Source organism: Podarcis cretensis, assembly GCF_951804945.1.
Source record: "Podarcis cretensis genome assembly, chromosome: 4".
Taxonomy (NCBI): Eukaryota; Metazoa; Chordata; class Lepidosauria; order Squamata; family Lacertidae; genus Podarcis; species Podarcis cretensis.
The window spans coordinates 41,409,564-41,426,243 of record NC_137173.1 but is presented as its reverse complement, the minus strand read 5'-3'; the positions used below and the strand labels follow the sequence as shown (position 1 = coordinate 41,426,243).

Here is a 16,680-nt window from a genome sequence, read left to right as displayed (position 1 = left end):
TGCTACAGCCCTCATAAAGGATAAAATGCAGTATCTTATACTCACAAATTATTTGAATTTTTTAAAAAACCTCTATCATATACTTATTTTGAGTGTATTTTTTAACGAAGTATGTTTTCCTCCTGTTACTGACTAATTTATATTTATCAGAAAATATTGGCTTATCTATTTAATTCTAAATATGTGGAAAATCTTAGTTTGGGTGGAACAGGGAAACAGTTTTTAACACATGTTTAAAGTCCACATATATTTTTGTTTGTGAAAATGTTCAAAATAATTTGCATCATATTTTATACTTACAAAACTGGCTTCCCATCAGAGACCAAACCTAGGAAATGCCCCATTACCCTCCCAAAACACAGCAACTTTGAACTTGCATTCTGGATTGAGAAATTTAGAAGGAAAAGGTTACACAGTTAGCCAAGGGAGCAGGAGGAGAAGCAAAAGACAAAACAAAAACTAAAAACTATTCATCAATTGCAACAAAATTAAGGAGAATTTTATCCAAGGTAAGTTACTAAAACAATACTAACTTCATTCCTTTTCATTTTCTTTAAATGCTTATTGTTATAAAAATAGATTTAATAAATGTTTACACTGTGATTCCCCCCATCCTTTCTATTGAAAATATATATCTTGATAGAGTGATAAACCTGGAAATAAATTGCCCATAGATTGTAACTAGATTGATGAATATGCAACATGCATCTTTTCAGCCATACGAATGAAAGGGTACAGAGAATTACATTTGAGAAAGGGCTTGTCCATACAGTTCTAATAAATGTTGAGGGACTGCAGATACTCATTTGATAAACAAATAGTTGCTACTCCCTCACATATCTCTATATATAGAAATATATGTCTTTAGACACATTTACTTGAAAGTAAGGCCCCTCCACCCTGTGCCTCAAGATGTGTCCCCAGATAAACACAAATCCACTTCTGCATTCAGATGGAAGTGCTTCTTGTGATGTTCAAAGACAGAACTTGCATAGCAAAAATGTGCAGGCTATTGTTGCAGGCACACCTGTGCAAGTTCCCTTCAAATGTCAAGCAACGCCAGCTGAATACAGAAAATGACTATGCAATTGGTAGGGGCACCAGTTCATAGATATTTGAGATTAAATTGTAAAAAAAGGAGTGCATTTTAAGAGCATTTGTTGTATTCACAGGTACCTACTTAAAACAAACAAACAAAACCCAAATAATTATAGCAATGTTACTAAACAAAGGGATTTGTGCCTTTTGGCACCTCACAAACATCCAAACAGACTTTCCCACCAAGCAGTCATTTCATGGCCATTTTAAAGTCAGCAGTGTGGAGACTGCTCCATCCATCCATGTGTAGCTGCTTGCTTTGTGGACCATGCTATGACAAACCATCAAGAGAATTGCTGTGACAAGGTGGGCCTGTGTGGTGAGCAGCTGCACACAAGTAGCTCACTGCAGTGAGAAACCCTTTATAGCTGCTTTTAAAATGGCTTCTTGCTTGTGTAAACTAGTCCACAGTCCCAGGGTTTCAAAAGATTGCTGGCAAACCCATTCAACGAGCATAAAGTTGAGTGCCAAAGGTTTGGCAGGCAAGTGAAAAAGCTAAACAGCAAAGGAAAGACTTGTTTCTAAACATGACGCTGAACTTTTAAAAAAAGTACAACTTGTATGGCTGCTTTTCCCTTAAAAGATAAAGAGCAACCCCCCCCCCAAACATTAAAATAAACATCCCCTCCCCAAATCATTTTGAAATACATGAAGCGAAGCAAGTTTCATCCAATCCTGCAACCAAAACCTGACACATTGAAGGGGAGGGCCTGCATGCATGAAGCCAACTTGAATATGTTGGAATAAATTCAAACTTAATTAGGTTGAAAATATTAGCATCCATTAAATACATGATCAAAGCACTGGTACAGTTAAAATAAAAATATTCCATTGACTTCATTCCACACCTTTCAAAAACCTGTGTTTCTTTCTATCTTCTTTTTTTTGAGAAGGACTTCTTAAAAAGTTAAAAAGTAGTCTGTCTTACAGCCAAATTACACTGAAATCCAGTTATACGAAGATTAAAATAAAAACAACAATTGCATGGCGAGCCAAAAAGAACTGTTTACTGAAACTAGACAAAAGGACCAGCCTTTGAGGCTCATCTTCCTATGGACGCTAGCTTGACATACACAATATGCCCTTTTCAGCATCTCTATCCTTTAGACTGTAAATTGTAAGCTTTTAATTATTGTGAAACTCTAGTAATCAATTTGTCTTAAATCTCCCTAGTTTAGGTGCTGCCCATATCCATTATTAAAGTGTAAATCAGAAATATTCAGGTATAGTGTAGCTTCACATAACTGTATAAATGCATTGTGCTGTACCTACAGGTGGCATATGTGTAATTGTGCATGGCTTTCAGAGCATGCAGATGTGCTCATTTCTGGTACACAGCAGCATATATCCCATGCAGAATTTGTATGATGTAGCCCAGTAGATCTATGAAAGTTTTGTAGAGGTACAGATATTTTAGAGCATTTTCTTTCACGTTTATTGTATGGCTATTAAAGTTTATAACTGCAAGGACTAACTTATCTACGGTATCAGTTAAGATGGCTAAGTTAATGAGCACCACCTGATTAGTTACTTGAATTCATATTCATCAACCTGGTTTACCTCTCAAATAGACATTCCTTGATACTGTTATTTCGTCTGCCTAGTTTGGGTCACATTCTTGCACAGCCTAGTACTTGGGCTTGATATTAATGGGCAATAGCATGATACTATTTGAAAATAATGCCATCACTTGAATGCTCTTCCACTCATACAGACTGGAAAACCTGACAAAGCAGGGAAAACTGAAAATATCCCAAGACAGAAAAAGTATTGGGAGTAAAATTAACATTTTTCCTGTAATTATATTTGGAAAAAATGGCCCTTTACATTTTTTTTAATAATAAAAAAAATGCCGGCCTATCGAAGAATAAATATGCCACAATAAAACTGCTATAGTTAAGCATTTTCCTATGCAAATATAGCAAATACTTGGGGCTTTGCAGCATAAGTGTACATTTATAATTACAAAGCCTGCATAACTGCACTATGCAGGATAGTTGACAACTATCATGTATTGCATGTTGCTTAAAACAACCTTTCTGGGATAGTTCAGTCGAGGCATATACAGACAATTTAAAAACAAGTAACAGCAAAAGTAGCAAATAATTAATCTTATCAGTTATTCTAGACTAGGGTAAAACAGACTCTGCTAAGTTGGTGCCCTCCAGTAGTTTTGGACTACAAGTCACCTCAGCCACTGGGGCTAATGGGAGCTGTTATGATTTATATTGTAGTGGCCATTGTCTACAAACAATAAAAATCAGACTGACTTGGTAATAATGATTGAAGAACCAACAAGTACGGTAAAAGAAGTTTTGGAGGAAATGGAACAGTTTGGAAGTGTGGCAGGTTTTAAACTAAACAAGAAAAAAACAAAAATGATTGTGAAGAATATGGATCAAGATCAAATAGAAGTAATGCAACAACAAACACAAATAGAGGTGGTTAAAAAGGTGAAATACCTGGGTATATGGATAACTCCCAAAAATATAGATTTATATAAAAATAACTATGAACCAGTTTGGAAGGAAATAAAAAAGGACCTAGAGGTGTGGGGAAAACTGAAATTGTCACTCTGGGGAAGGATCTCTACAATTAAAATGAATGTGCTTCCAAAGATATTATTTTTATTCCAGACTATCCCTATAATTAAGGGGAGTAAGATTTTTAAAGAGTGGCAAAGAGCGATTTCAAGATACATCTGGCAGGGCAAAAAGCTGAGAATTCAATTTAAATTGCTAACAGATATAAAGGAAAGAGGAGGCTTTGCCCTGCCAGATTTGAAACTGTATTATGAGGCATCATGTCTTTGCTGGGTGAAAGAGTGGATTAAACTAGAGAATAACGAATTGTTGGATTTAGAGGGGTTCGACAATAGATTTGGATGGCATGCCTATTTATGGCATGAGAAAAGGAGAGTCCATAAAGGCTTTGAGAACCACATCTTCCGGGGTCCTTTAATTGAGGTATGGGACAGGTATAAAAACCTATTAGAACCTAGAACACCACGTTGGTTATCACCTCTAGAAGTCATGAGTGTAAGGAGAATTAATATGAGAAGTAAATGGATAACATATGGTCAATTGTTATTTAAAGAAGGAGGAAAGTGGAAAATAAAACTGTATGAGCAGGTAAAAGAACATGTATATGATTGGATGCACTACTTCCAAACAAATGAGATGTTTAAGAAAGATGGCAAAGAACGAGGTTTTACAGATAAGGAATCGAAATTTCAAAGTGAGGTTATAGATAATGATGGTAAAAATTTATCTAAAATGTATAGGCTGTTGTTAGACTGGAATTTGGAAGATGAAGAAGTTAAGTCGGTGATGATTAGCTGGGCCAGGGATGTGGGTCATAATATACAATTTGAGGACTGGGAGAAACTATGGAAGGAGGGTCTAAAATTCACTGCTTGTATGACGTTAAAAGAAAATATGATGAAGATGTTCTATAGATGGTATATGACACCGGTAAAACTGGCAAAAATGTACAAGACATGCAATAGGTGTTGGAAATGTAGGGATAAAGAGGGTACTTTCTACCACATGTGGTGGGAATGTAAGAAAGTGAAAGACTTCTGGGAGAAAATATACAATGAGTTAAAGAAGATCTTAAAATACACATTTATAAAGAAGCCAGAAGTCTTTTTGTTGGGAATAGTAGGAAATGAGATAAAAAGGAAAGACTGCAAATTCTTTCGATATGCAATCACAGCCGCAAGAGTGTTACTGGCCCAGAAATGGAAACAGCAAGAAATACCGACCGTGGAAGAGTGGAGAATGAAATTGTTAGATTACGCAGAGCTAGATAAATTGACAGGGAAGATTAGATACTTAAGAGACCAAAAGTTCATCGAGGACTGGGGGAAATTTGTGGAATATCTGGAATATTTAAGTGAAGGACAGATGACGCTTAAGGGATTTAAAGAAGCACTGTAAAAAAGCAAGAAATATTGTCTAAAGGGAATAGGAAAAAAGAGATAAATAATGTCAATATAAATTTGAGAAATGTGTAATTAAAATTATGACTATGGATGATTTACGGAACAGCTGAGGGAAGTCCAAAAGTCCAATAAGTTATGAAAACGATGTGAAATTAATGTATTTTGTTTTGTTTTATTTGCTGATGTTGATTAATAAAAATTATATGCAAAAAAAAAAAAATCAGACTGACTGATGAGAGTTGTAGAAAAAACCTGGAGGACCTCAGGTTGGCAAAGCGTGGGGTAAAGGTACCTAATTTTCAAGCAAATTAAATTTAATTAATTAAACACATCACTTCACAAGCATGTGATGGCCTATCATCCTCGCAAATCGTCCAATTCAACCTGGTCACACACACACACAAAGTATTCACTGTAAGTTGTCATTGTTCATCCTGACCAAGAATTCTTACAACTTCCATACCAGCCTACCAGCAATTGAACTATTACAAAGTAAATAATACAACACAAACCATACATCTGGGATTTCCCATTATCATAAAATAAATATTTATGTCAAACTCTTTTTTCTCGATTGCACATTGTATATTGGAAGCTAATGGTCACAAAACATGAAAAGAAATGTCAATTACTTTTTTTTAGAAAAAAAAAAAACTATCATCAAACTCTAACACATCAAGAAGGTAGCCACTCCAAGCCTAGAAGGCTTTAACTTTCACAGAAGTCAATGAAAGTTTTCCAAATACTTTACTGTTACACAAAGTTATACATCCATGCTGAGCTATTCACCGTTGTGCAGCAACAGTCTTGCAGTGGGCCAGGATGTTATTGGCAGTTTATTGAGGGAGGAACTATGTAATGTGATTAAAAATTTCAAGTTGGAAGTATTAACATAAACATTATGTGTTTATAGTATGAATAGGAAGTTTCAGTTCTTGAAGCTGGGAAGAGCAGAAAGAAGGATTGAGAGTATCTTCCATTTTAGAAATGCTGAGGCACAAAACACAGTTGCTTCTAGAACTTTCATACATGAAATCCTTTCTCCTGTATGTGCATCATGTGTAATCGCAAAGTCTGTAAACTGCTCACTATTCGTCTCTGGTGTCCAATAAGTACAACACCAATTCTTCTAATTTCACTGTAAGGAAAAAAGTATATTTAGGAATCAGTAAACAGCGCAGCTGCAGTACAGAAAACAGAATTCAAATGGTTTCATATGCTTATTAGTCTTAGACTTTCTATATTACAATATGTTGTGTGATGCCTGAAATGATCAGCAACAGAGGTGTATCTCCAACAGAAATGAAAAAGAGCCAGGAATCCCACTGAACTAAGACCTGGCAAATGATTTATTTGTGAACAAAGTCTGCAATTTCATGCCTTTTAAATTAAAATTGGACAGGAGTGTTGTTATGTACTGAGTTGAATAGGATCCAAAAGGCAGCAGTCTGATTGGTCCTAGAACAATAGGGTCCAGAATGCAGCAGTCTGATTGGTACACAGGAGCCACCCAATCCAGCTCCAGGTGGAAGTGAATCCGCAACCTGATTGGCCTACAGGTGAATCCCAGAATTAGCCAATCACGTGGGGCCCATTATGTAAATAATGTATATAAAGCAGACATTCTGGGGGAACTTCCATTCCTCCTCACCACTATGAGCTGAATAAAGATCATGAAATCCACTCTCGACTCCGAGTATTTTTCAAGTGTGTAAAGAGATGTTTAGAATGAACATGTAATGAAGCCCTTGGCTTTTTATTTGTAGTGGGCAAAACTGCCCCAAATGGCATCTATAGTTGCACTTTCCACTACTTTTGCTCTACTGGATGAGAAATAATAGCACTGAGTTAAACTTCCTGCTTCTGTCCACAAGGGCCTGAAGCCTTCTTTGAACAAGTGGGTTTTTTGTCTGTCTGTTTGTTTGAAGTTTCTTTTTTTGAAGGAGCAGGAGGGAATCAAACCCATTTCCACCCCCAGTAAGGCACTTCTTTACAGCAGTATAAATAGTTTACTTACTCAATGCTCATTCTTGAAACAAGATCCATAGTTGTATACCCTGCTGCCATGAAGTTATTTTTGTATTGGCCCATTTTTATTGAGTCCAGCCAATCACTGACTGATACAAAGAAAGGGTATTCGGGAACTTCACCAGGTGAATCTGGCATTCTACAGGAGCACAAACACAGGGGCAAGAATGAAATACTGTACTTCATTTAATTCATGATAAGGATTGCTGACAGCTTATGTGTAAATTACTCTAAAAAATGAATTAGATCAGCCAAGCAGTAAAGTTCAGATACTAATCTAAGAGCACAGTCCAATTCACAATTCTCAACCATAATTTTAGAAACAAAGGTTGCTTTTTAGTTTCAGCTTCTTTCTTTCTTTTTCAAACAATACAACAGTAGAACAATATAAAATCTCTATCCATGTAATTAATTCAGAACTGTGGTCCACCCCCACAATTTGGAACCCTGAACACAACTACGTGCATATAATTCCAATATGACCCAACCTGCTCTCCCTAACAAATATTCAGATTGGCCTTTTGAACTTCCCAGATGTTCCAATCTATTTTTTCAGCTCTATATTTTTAGATTAAAAATAATTTTTAATGCAGATTTAAATAATAGGTTTATGGATGAAAACATTTCAAAGTGAAATGGACTGGAAGTAAATAAATACTTGTGGATATTATTTGCTCAGTATTTTGTTAAAGTATTCGATTATTTGCATTGTGTGATCGTGTGGATATACGTGTGTGTGTGTGTGTGTGTGTGTCTCTGTGTGTGTGTAATAAATAAGAGAAAGGATATTCTTTGGGACTGAACAAATACAGATCTAGAATGTGATATTTGCCGCATACATGTCTGCCAAATTATCTGCATTAACCTAATGCTATTCCTTGTGGCAATTTCCTCAATCACAGCAGCACTTTCCCCAGCTGTTGTGATTACAGAAATCACTTTCAAGTAGATGCAGCTGTATTCATGGAGATACTTCATTCCACATCACTGTTTCCAATGTGAATGTACCCCTGGAAAGAATTTAAACCCATCAGGTGGAAAAGAGGTTTAACACCTGAACTGGCCTTTATGCATGTGATCTAGGGCAAGATGAAGAAAGAAAAGTTAGAATGTCACACATGAATGGGGAAATTGATAACTTTTATACTGAAAACTTTATTTTGACAAATTCTGTGAATAGCATGGTGCTGTCTAGGGACTGTAATACACACAGGAAGAGCACACTGATCTGCATCTTACACAAGTACATCCTCCACTAGGGTATGAAGAGAGCTGGGGTTGCGTATCAATTTGTCTAGGAAGCTGACAATGTCGGTGAACTTTGGCCGGTGGTTTCTCTCCTTTTGCCAGCAATGAAGCATTAGTTGGTGGAGAGAAGCTGGGCAGCCCATGGGAGCTGGAAGCCTGTAGCCTTCTTCTATGGATAGGATGACCTAAATAGAAGAAGAGGGATAGGGGACACAAGGCAAGTTCATATTACTTGACATTTCCATATGCAAGCTATGCCACTAAAACAGAGCCAGTAGCCAGTGTCCCACACTCTGGTGTGAATAGACATGGAAGCTAAATGGTCTGCAAAAGGTCCTAATGTCACGGTTTTTCCTATGCATAAGCTGAAGTAATTAATAAGCTATTTTAGATGTGATGACAGAAGCCCTCCTATAAGATGTTCTGAATGCTAATCATAATAATAATCTACTATCATTTTTTGAAAATTGGATTCTGCACATTTGGACATCTCTAAAAATTGATGCTTCCTGATATCATGGAGCCTGTTTTAATCAGTGTCTGGATACCATTGGATGGCATTTAGAATCAAGATGGCAGACCAAAACATTCCAAACTTCGTGCCTCTTAAGATACTGCAACTGTTATGCCACTGGAGGAATGTTCTTCTGAGGAAGATCTGTCTGGCATTTCCACAAGAAAATGTTACAGAAGAATTCTAGTATTATGAGAGGAGAAAAAACACCCCTCTACCCATATCCCACACACTTTTGTAAACCTATACCATAGTAAAGTCCAGAGAAGCAGAATTTATAGTCAGAATTTGCAAGAACCTATATAAAAGGAGGTGGTCAAACCCCCTCAAGTGAATAGGTTTGTGACAGGAGAACTCACTCACACCTCCTCTATATTACACATTCACTGAATTTTACAGTGTCCCAAACCTAATCTCTCAGTTCAGTCTGTTCAGCAGCTTGCTAATTTCCACAGGAAGTTCAAAAGCCTAGCTAATGTTTATTAATTAACCAATAAGATATGAAAGATTGTGCAACACCCACAATTAATGGACACCTCTAGTATCTGCCACACAGCCTAAGTATGCATTAATCAAGACTACCACAGCTTTGAGTGAATACAATAATAATATAGTTATCTACTTGAGCAAGTAACATTTCTTATACCAGAGTAATAAAGTGAATATTAAAAAAATCAATCACTGTATTAATATGTAAAATTTATGCTCTATATTTTCAAGTCTCTGTGAATTAAATATAATCTAAAATCCAAGTTCAGACACCTAGGCTAGAATTACTTTGCTTTAAGATAGTGAGATTCAACATTCATGCTCAATTTATGTGCCTATGAATTCCAAGGATTTAAGATAACATCACACTCATTTTAGTTGCTTAATTATGGTGTTATATGCAGACTTCGTGGGTGGAATGTTTCATTGTATACATTGTCCTACACTGAAGAAACTCCTCTTTACCTTAGCTTTTGCCACCTAGGATACACATATATTTTAGGACCTACCCTTTCTGACTGTAAATTGTTTTAACTGATTTCAGTATGTTGTGTTTTTCTATTGTTACATCCTGCCCTGGGACAGCTGTTGAGGGCCAGGTAAGAAATAATAAAAAAATGCTACTACAACTACTATATTGGCGTGGGGAATCTCTTTCAGCCTGAGGGCCTCATTCCCTTGCAGGCAAGCTTCCACAGGCATCATGAAGTGGTAGGCATGGTCTGGGGTAAAAGTGAGTGTGGCAGAGGAGACTCTTATATTTGCTCAGTATACTACATTCCAGCTATTCAACAGTCAGAGGTTTCTACAATCCCAACCCCAACCCTCTTCATCTGGGCTAAGATGTGGAAGAGCACATTCCAGCCAGGCAAAAGTACAGTGGTGCCCCGCAAGACGAATGCCTCGTAAGACGGAAAACCCGCTAGATGAAAGGGTTTTCCGTTTTGGAGGTGCTTCGCAAAACGAATTTCCTATGGGCTTGCTTTGCAAGACGAAAATGTCTTGCGAGTTCCTGCGGGGTTTTTCCCCTCCCCCCCTTTTTCTAAGCCGCTAAGCCGCTTATCAGCTGATCCGCTAAGCCGCTTAACAGCTGATCCGCTAAGCCGCTTATCAGCTGATCCGCTAAGCCCCTAAGCCGCTAATAGCGCTAATCCGCTAAGCTGCTAATGGGCTTGCTTCGCAAGACGAAAAAACCGCAAGACGAAGAGACTTGCGGAACGGATTCTTTTCGTCTTGCGAGGCACCACTGTATTTGAGAAGAGCATAGATCTGGTCTAATGAGGGGTGTAATAGTCTGGGGAGAATTTTGAGGGCTGGATATAGAGGGCTACATTTGTCCCTGTTATGTCTCAGCCCTGCTTTATATCTACCATCTGTGCAGAATGAATAAAGCTGCTTTATTGATTTCTTTTAACAAGAGGAAAAGTGGGTATGAGTCTGTACAAAGGAAATTGTGGGCCAAAAAGGAGACAGAACCAGTAAAGACAATGTAACCAAATTAAGTTATAGAATTATGCCATATGTTTTCTTCTGGATTCCTTTTCATTTCATAGAATCATAGGATTGTAGAGTTGGAAGGGACCCTGAGGGTCCAATACCCTGCCCTGCAGGAATCTCAACTAAAGCACCCATGACAGTTGGCTGCCCAACGTCTGCTTAAAAACCTCTGTTGAAGGGGAGTGCACCATCTTCTGAGGGAGTCCATTCCACTGTTGAACAGCTCTTATTGTTAGAAATTTCTTCCTGATGTTTAGTCGGAATCTCCTTTCTTGTAACTTCTTGTTACTCTGGAGCAGGAGAAAACAAGCTTGCTCCATCTTCCATTCGACAGCCCTTTAGATATTTGAAGATGGCTATATCTCCTCTCAGTGGTGCCCGCCCTGTGGAACGCCCTCCCATCAGATGTCAAAGAAATAAATAACTATCTGACGTTTAGAAGACATCTGAAGGCAGCCCTGTTTAGGGAAATTTTTAATGACTGATGTTTTAATGCATTTTTAATCTTTTGTTGGAAGCCGCTCAGAGCGGCTGGAGAAACCCAGTCAGATGGGCGGGGTATAAATAAAGTTGTTTTTGTTTTTGTTTTTGTTGTTGTTGTTGTTGTTGTTATCATCAGTGTCCTGTTTTCCAGGCAAAACATACCCAACTCCCTCAAACATTCCTCATAAGGCTTGGTTTCCAGGCCCTTGATTATTTCCTCACAGAGATGAGCTAATTTTCCATTCTGCTAGGAGTGACAGTTCTGCAAATGCCTGCACAACCATGTAAAATGGCCACAATCCAACATAGGGTTGTGCGTGCTCAATAATCAATCAATAATAGCCCCACTGACAGTAATAGGGTTATTCCTAGTTAGACATACCAAAGGCTTTACTTAGAATGTATTCAATGTAATCAGGACCAGCCCAATATATTTTGGCATCTTAGGTGAAACACAAAATGCCCCCTCCACCAGCTGAGATGGGGTAGGGAGTGAAAATCAGCATCAGAATGAAAGGGGAAAGTGAAGTTCAGCCTGGAAATCAAAGGGGAGAGTGAAGATCAGCCTTGGAATGGAAGGGGAAAGTAAAGATCAGCATCAGAATGAGAAAAGGTGGTGGTGAGGGAGGAAGGGGAAGCAGAGGCAGCATCTGCCACTCCTCCCAGGGGGTCCACATCCGTCGCTAGAGGCAGCTGTCTCACCCTGCTACATGGGTGAGCTGGCCCTGAATCCAATATCAATGCAGTAAGCATTGCCACTTTCAAGAACATTTATATAAACTAATTTTGCCTGAAAATACTTACATCCTGGTTAGACATCTCCCAATATGGCCTCTCTCCATATGACATTACTTCCCACATGACAATCCCATAACTCCACGTGTCACTTGCGGAAGAGAACTTCCTGTAGGCTATTGCTTCAGGGGCTGTCCATCTTATGGGAATTTTTCCACCCTGGAAAACACATTGAAAAATTATCAAGATATAGTTCTGAGAACAGGCATTCTGTTCTTTAATGAATAATCTAATATATATTTGGCCGTTGACAGAAATACCAGCTTTCCCCTGAAATCTCATTTACTAATTTGAGACTGCTTGAATAGTATCACAATTAGAGCATTTTATGTTCTTTAACATTCATATAATTAATCAGACCACATCTTGTGGCATGTTTAATAACTTCTAAGCTATATCTGAAAGCTCATCAAATATAATGAGAATAACTGAAGAAACAAAGCACACAAAGTCAAGTGAACAGGGTGGAAATTATTATTTCCTTTAACATTTATCATTATTAAGGTTTCATTTTTAATATATTCCAAAATCCCTTGGTAGGTTATAAACAAGCTGTGGTTCTGCACACATAAGCAGAAATCTTACTGAAATTGATGTGTGCAGTATAGGTTTATCCTGAAACGACTGGCATATTTTGCATCTTAAAATCATAGGGGTGTGTGTGTATGTGTGTAAATATGCAAAACATGTATACACATACATATGTGTGTGTGCGTGTACTACAAGATGGAAATTTGGTTACTTTAGAAAAAGAAGGAGTTATATTAATCTGCTGCATCAAAAACAGGGGGTCTTGTAGCATCTTCAGCTGCAATCTCAACACTACTTATTTGGAATTAAGAACCACATTAAATTAAGGTTATCAGATGTCCCCGCTTCCCAGGGACAGTCCCCAGATTTAAAAATCAGTCCCCTGACAAAATCCTATCATTCCAACTCATTTCAGTGAAGTGTCCCTGGATTCATTGAAAAAAATCTGGTAACTTTACATTAAATTCCATGGGACATACTTCTGATCAGACATGGTTAGCACCTGCAGATTTATTGTGGAGTAAGACTGCTTGGAGGAGAGTACACACACCTGACAAAGTAATCTCTAGTACATTACAGCTTATGCCACCAACATGGCACATTCCATGCCCAAGGGAGAGACATTGTAAGACTTTTGGAACCCCAAGGTTTTCAGAAGTACAAAAAAAATTTTTTTTTAAAGCCTAAAGGGGAGGTATCTGGTTGGCAACTGCGAGGCCATGATGCTGATGGGACACTGGACTAATTCAGCAGAGCTCTCCCTAGTATTCTAATCCTTTGCCCCACTCTCTTATTGTTTTTCACTGACTAGTTACAACTTTCCTGTTCCAGTGAGCATTTATCTTGCTAGGCAGATGATTTTTCTGCAGCAGACCCTCATTTTTAGAATGCTTTAATCTGCTGCTGTTTCTATGGCTTTTATGGAATTGTTTTATGTTTAATTCTTGTCAGCCATCCTGAGTGATGCAAGTGCATTGGAAGGATGGTGAAAACGTTTTCTACAACTACATCAATGTCTGCTTCATGTGTTTTTCTGATCCTGTTTAAGGGTGTGCTTAATTTCCAATTCAGAATTGCAGTAGCATTTCCAATCAAGGCAAGCAACCTACTTGATCATTCTGAAGAATGTCTGCCTAGATTATTTTCAATAAAGTACATACCAATGTTCCTGTATATTAGGAAAACAAACAGAAAAAGGAACGGCAAAACAGAATTAACAAAATTCATAAAGGTGCATCTATTCATGCTCAGCATTTTGACATAAGACAATCTCTTATGTTACTGCTAATAGCAAAAGGAAATTATATTGTTAATATTCATACAGACAATGAATTACTTGTGTAAGTCTTTATATGCACAGGAATGGGAAACTTCATTACTTAATTACTTTTGTAAAGTATATTTTAATGTAAAAAATCTTTTACACTTTTTGTATAGAAAAGTGAAAGGCTGAAACTAAATAAGATCTGTTCATGAATAATAGAAGGGCGCATTTGCTTCTGCACAGCTAAAATAATATTTCCAGCACTCGATCAAAGTAATAAAAAACTCTAGCCCTGCTGGGCATCTTCTTTCTGATAATACTCATATTAAAAATATTTATTAAACTCTATTGTATATAATGTACTCCATCATCAAATTAAAATAAATATCCATTGTTACCCACATGTAATTTCTACAGTCGATCGATCAAAACTGTCACTATCCTCATATGGTAAAACTTCATATGAGCAAGCATCTCCCCTTTTGCCTTCTGAAGCCATGCTGCATTTTACCTCATTTCTTAAATTTATAATGAACTTGGGGAAATGCTAATTTTGCTTTCCTGTTATAACACAGCAGTAATGGTACTATTCAAATGCTTATGATGTAGTCTGTTTTCATCTGCTGCCTCCTGAATTATTCTTGATTGCAGCTCAGAGACAAGATGCCACTATGTGCTGCCACAAACTCCTTATCTAATGAGTAAGTGGAGTGCCAGATCACTCAAGCAGAGCAGCATATTGTTTCAGCAGGACCCATATGACTGAAATCAAAGTTTTCCTGGTTCTCATAGTCCAGCTCTCTATAAACCCAAATTGTAGCTCTCTAACCTGCAGCATTATCACATGTGAAATAGGAAGGCTGAGACCATGCTCCACTGTTGCACATGTGCCCATATCTGCAGCTACCCAGCGGCTAACAGCTATGGCCAGTAGGAGGTGGCAGGATGGGGTGACATCACTCACCAGGCATCTGATGCTCCTACAGCACAGCAGCCTCCCCGCTGCCTCACCCCTCTCCTTCTTGGTTACCAGTGGCGATCTCCATGTTGGTGAAGCCAGGTGATCAACGCCGCCCTACCAACTGCTACTAGCTTTTCTGCTACAACACCTACTAATATCACTGAACTGTGTTGGGTTGGGATCCATCTGTCTCGGGAGATACTGGACAATCAGTGAACATGCTCAGCGATTCTAATGGCCATTACATGTCAACAGACTATGCGAGCTGTCAGGACTGTAGCACAAATGTAGCAAGCATGAAGCAAATGGCAATAGTATCAAAGGTAAGTGATTGATATATGATGGGGAGATGTAGAGCAGCAAGAATATAGGCTGCTCTCAGGTCTGCAGTTCTGGGAAACAGACGGGGAACCATTCTGTTGTGCCTTATCTTGCATTTCATTTTCATTTCCCCCTCCATCTTTCTCAATATTATATTAAAATTTAAATATGTTGAGAAAGGTGGAGGAAAAAAATGAAAATGAAATGCAATATTACCATATCAAGCCTTACGAGTTGCGACTTCTGAGAGATGGTTAGCAGCACTGCCACATAGTCCACTATTATTACTATTAATTAAATTTATACGCCGCCCTTCATCCGAAGATCTCAGGGCAGTTCCCAAGATAAAAATACAGGGGAAAAAGCACACACTAGATAGTTAAAACTAAAAGGTCATAGAATATTAATCACCCAAAGGACTGATTGAAGTGGAACATTTTCACCTGGTGCCTAAAGATGTATAATGAAGGCACCAAATGAACCCCCCTGGGGAGAGCATTCCACAAATGGGGAGCTACTGCCGAAAAGGCCCATTCTCGTGTTGCAACTCTCCAGACCTCTCGTGGAGGGGGCACACAAAGAAAGGCCTCAGATGATGGTCGCAGAGTCCAGGTCGGTTTATATGGGGAGAGGTGGTCCTTGAGGTATTGTGGTCCTTAGCCATTTTTCAGAGTTGTCACACAAAGGGCAGGCCAATGATAAAAGCGAAGTGTCTCAGGCCATTACTACAACTTTGGTCTACCTAAGAAAATCCTGAGCCAGTGAGAATCAGTAATAGGAATAGAACTGTAAACCACAGGCAGCCTAGCAGGATGTTCTTCCCTCAGTCAACAGATTGTGAATGGGACAGAGCAATACTAAGTCTAGGAAGCCGGTGAAAACTATCCTTATTCTTGGTTTTTGCACCATCCACAGACGGTGCCAGATTCACCTTCAACATCCAGATCTACCACTTTCCTGTTCCTTCTGCACACTCTATCAGACTCAGCCTGGAAAAATCAGTTTCAGTCCCCTAAAGGAGATTAGCACTCATCCCAGATGCTTATAATTGCTAACTGCCTCTTAGAGTTAATTGTTTAGATCGGTGAACTGTCTAAGATGATGGAATGGCAGATCATACCAAAGCCTCAAAAGAGTTTCATGTCTCTATTCTGTATGGCACATCAACATAGCTAGAGACGTATATAAATTTATCTTACTTCTAGTTCATTGAGCCACAAACATTGATGCTTTCTATATACAAAGGGGCAAATACTGCAGTTCACTGAAAAATATCACTGGCAAATTGTTTAATCATAGAGTGACCATATCATGGGGAAAAAAATGTCCAGTAGCACCTTAGAGACCAACTAAGCTTATACAGTCATACCTTGGGATGAATACGCTTCAGCTTAAATATTTTCGGGTTGCGCTCTGTGGTGACCCGGAAGTAATGGAGCGTGTTACTTCCAGGTTTCACCGCTCACGCATGCACAGACGCTCAAAATGACGTCACGTGCATGTGC

At 38.3% G+C, this 16,680-nt stretch overlaps 1 protein-coding gene across 4 annotated transcripts in view; it reads right to left on the bottom strand.

Moving 5' to 3' along the window:
* Positions 1-5,564: 5,564 nt before the first annotated feature.
* EPHA6 (EPH receptor A6) overlaps positions 5,565-16,680 on the bottom strand; it is a 347,761-nt gene continuing 336,645 nt past the window's right edge. For all 4 annotated transcript variants that reach the window (XM_079974767.1, XM_079974768.1, XM_079974769.1 and 1 more), the window contains 4 exons: positions 12,108-12,257; positions 8,312-8,505; positions 7,062-7,211; positions 5,565-6,182 (listed from right to left, as the gene is read on the bottom strand). In XM_079974767.1, the coding sequence (XP_079830893.1) occupies positions 6,068-6,182; positions 7,062-7,211; positions 8,312-8,505; positions 12,108-12,257 (609 nt within the window). In that variant the 3' untranslated portion in view covers positions 5,565-6,067. The remainder of the gene's footprint in view (positions 6,183-7,061; positions 7,212-8,311; positions 8,506-12,107; positions 12,258-16,680) is intronic.